Source organism: Myotis davidii, unplaced genomic scaffold, assembly GCF_000327345.1.
Source record: "Myotis davidii unplaced genomic scaffold, ASM32734v1 scaffold991, whole genome shotgun sequence".
Taxonomy (NCBI): Eukaryota; Metazoa; Chordata; class Mammalia; order Chiroptera; family Vespertilionidae; genus Myotis; species Myotis davidii.
In genome coordinates this window covers 199,407-200,844 of record NW_006283137.1, presented here as the reverse complement: position 1 = coordinate 200,844, position 1,438 = coordinate 199,407, and the positions used below count along the sequence as shown (strand labels likewise).

The window sequence follows — 1,438 nt, the reverse complement described above, 5'->3', positions numbered from 1 at the left end:
ACATGACCCACAGAACTACACGTGACCTATAGAATTATACGTGACCCACAGAACTACACGTGACCCACAGAACTACACATGACCTATAGAATTACACGTGACCCACAGAACTACACATGACCTATAGAATTATACGTGACCCACAGAACTACACATGACCTATAGAATTATACGTGACCCACAGAACTACACGTGACCCACAGAACTACACGTGACCCACAGAACTACACGTGACCGAGCAACTCCATGCCAGGCACAGACCCCAAAGGAACTGCGAGGTGCTCAGACGAGCGCTTTACACAGGTGCTCACTCCCAGCAGCCAAAAGGCAGATGCACCCGAACGCCCCCGCCACGGGAAGGCATGGCCACGGTGTGGGTGCTGCTCGCAGTGGAATATCACTCGGCCACGAAACGGCGGTGGAGCGGGACCTGCCCCGTGGTGAACCTTGGGACACGGTGCCGAGGGGAAGCAGCAGGGCCCCATGTTGCGTGATTCTCTTTATCCGAAACATCCAGGGCCGGCCCATCCACACAGCAAGCAGATGGGGGGCTGCAGGGGAAGGAGGGGCGTGACTGTCTAACAGGTGGGTTTGCTCCTGGGCGGATGAGAATGTTCTGGAACCAGAGAGGGTGCACAGCGCTGGGCATGTGTTGGAGTCGTACATGTTAAGATGGTGTGTAAAACGGTAACTTCGCATGACGTGTGTTTACAATAAAAACGAGTGGGGGAGCAGGCGGAACTCCCAGCCGTGGGTCCCGAGCCGCCCCCGTGTCAACCGATCACCCCCCAACCGTTTCCCGGGTCTGTCCTTCAGGGAAGAAGCTGGGGGCGAGCAGGTGGAACTCCCAGCCGTGGGTCCCGAGCCGCCCCCGTGTCAACCGATCACCCCCCAACCGTTTCCCGGGTCTGTCCTTCAGGGAAGAAGCTGGGGGCGAGCAGGTGGAACTCCCAGCCGTGGGTCCCGAGCCGCCCCCGTGTCACCCGATTGCCCCCACGCGTTAAGTGTTTGCCGGTCTCTCCTTCAGGGAAGAAGCTGGGGTTCACCATCGACAATGGGAAGCTCCACAACGTGTCGCTGGGGCAGGGGCAGGAGGTGGTGGCCGAGCACGCCCTGGACGTGGCTGCGGAGATGGGGCACTGGGTCATCCTGCAGGTGTGGAGCTGCCTCGGGGTGCGGACACCCCCCGGGGGGCCTGGGGGGCCAGCGGGCGGCTGAGCGTCAGGGGGCTCAGGGGACAGCGGGACCTCCAGGGGTGAGACATGGGCTTCAGGCCTGAGACCCAAAGGAGATGTCCTCAGAACACGAAACACTAGTGACCAAGCGCCCTCCTCCCCAGGGAGGCTGCACGTCCCGTCCTGGGGGAACCCCAGCTCACACACGCTGAACCCCAGCACGCCCTGCCCCGTCCTGGGCCCTGCAGCCTCCCAGCCCCCCT

General features: G+C 61.5%; 1 protein-coding gene across 1 annotated transcript in view; it reads left to right on the top strand.

Moving 5' to 3' along the window:
• Positions 1-1,438, top strand: part of DNAH17 (dynein, axonemal, heavy chain 17) — a 107,024-nt gene that overhangs the window by 77,043 nt on the left and 28,543 nt on the right. The window contains 1 exon segment of the mRNA XM_015562672.1: positions 1,028-1,155. Coding sequence (XP_015418158.1) covers positions 1,028-1,155 — 128 coding nt within the window.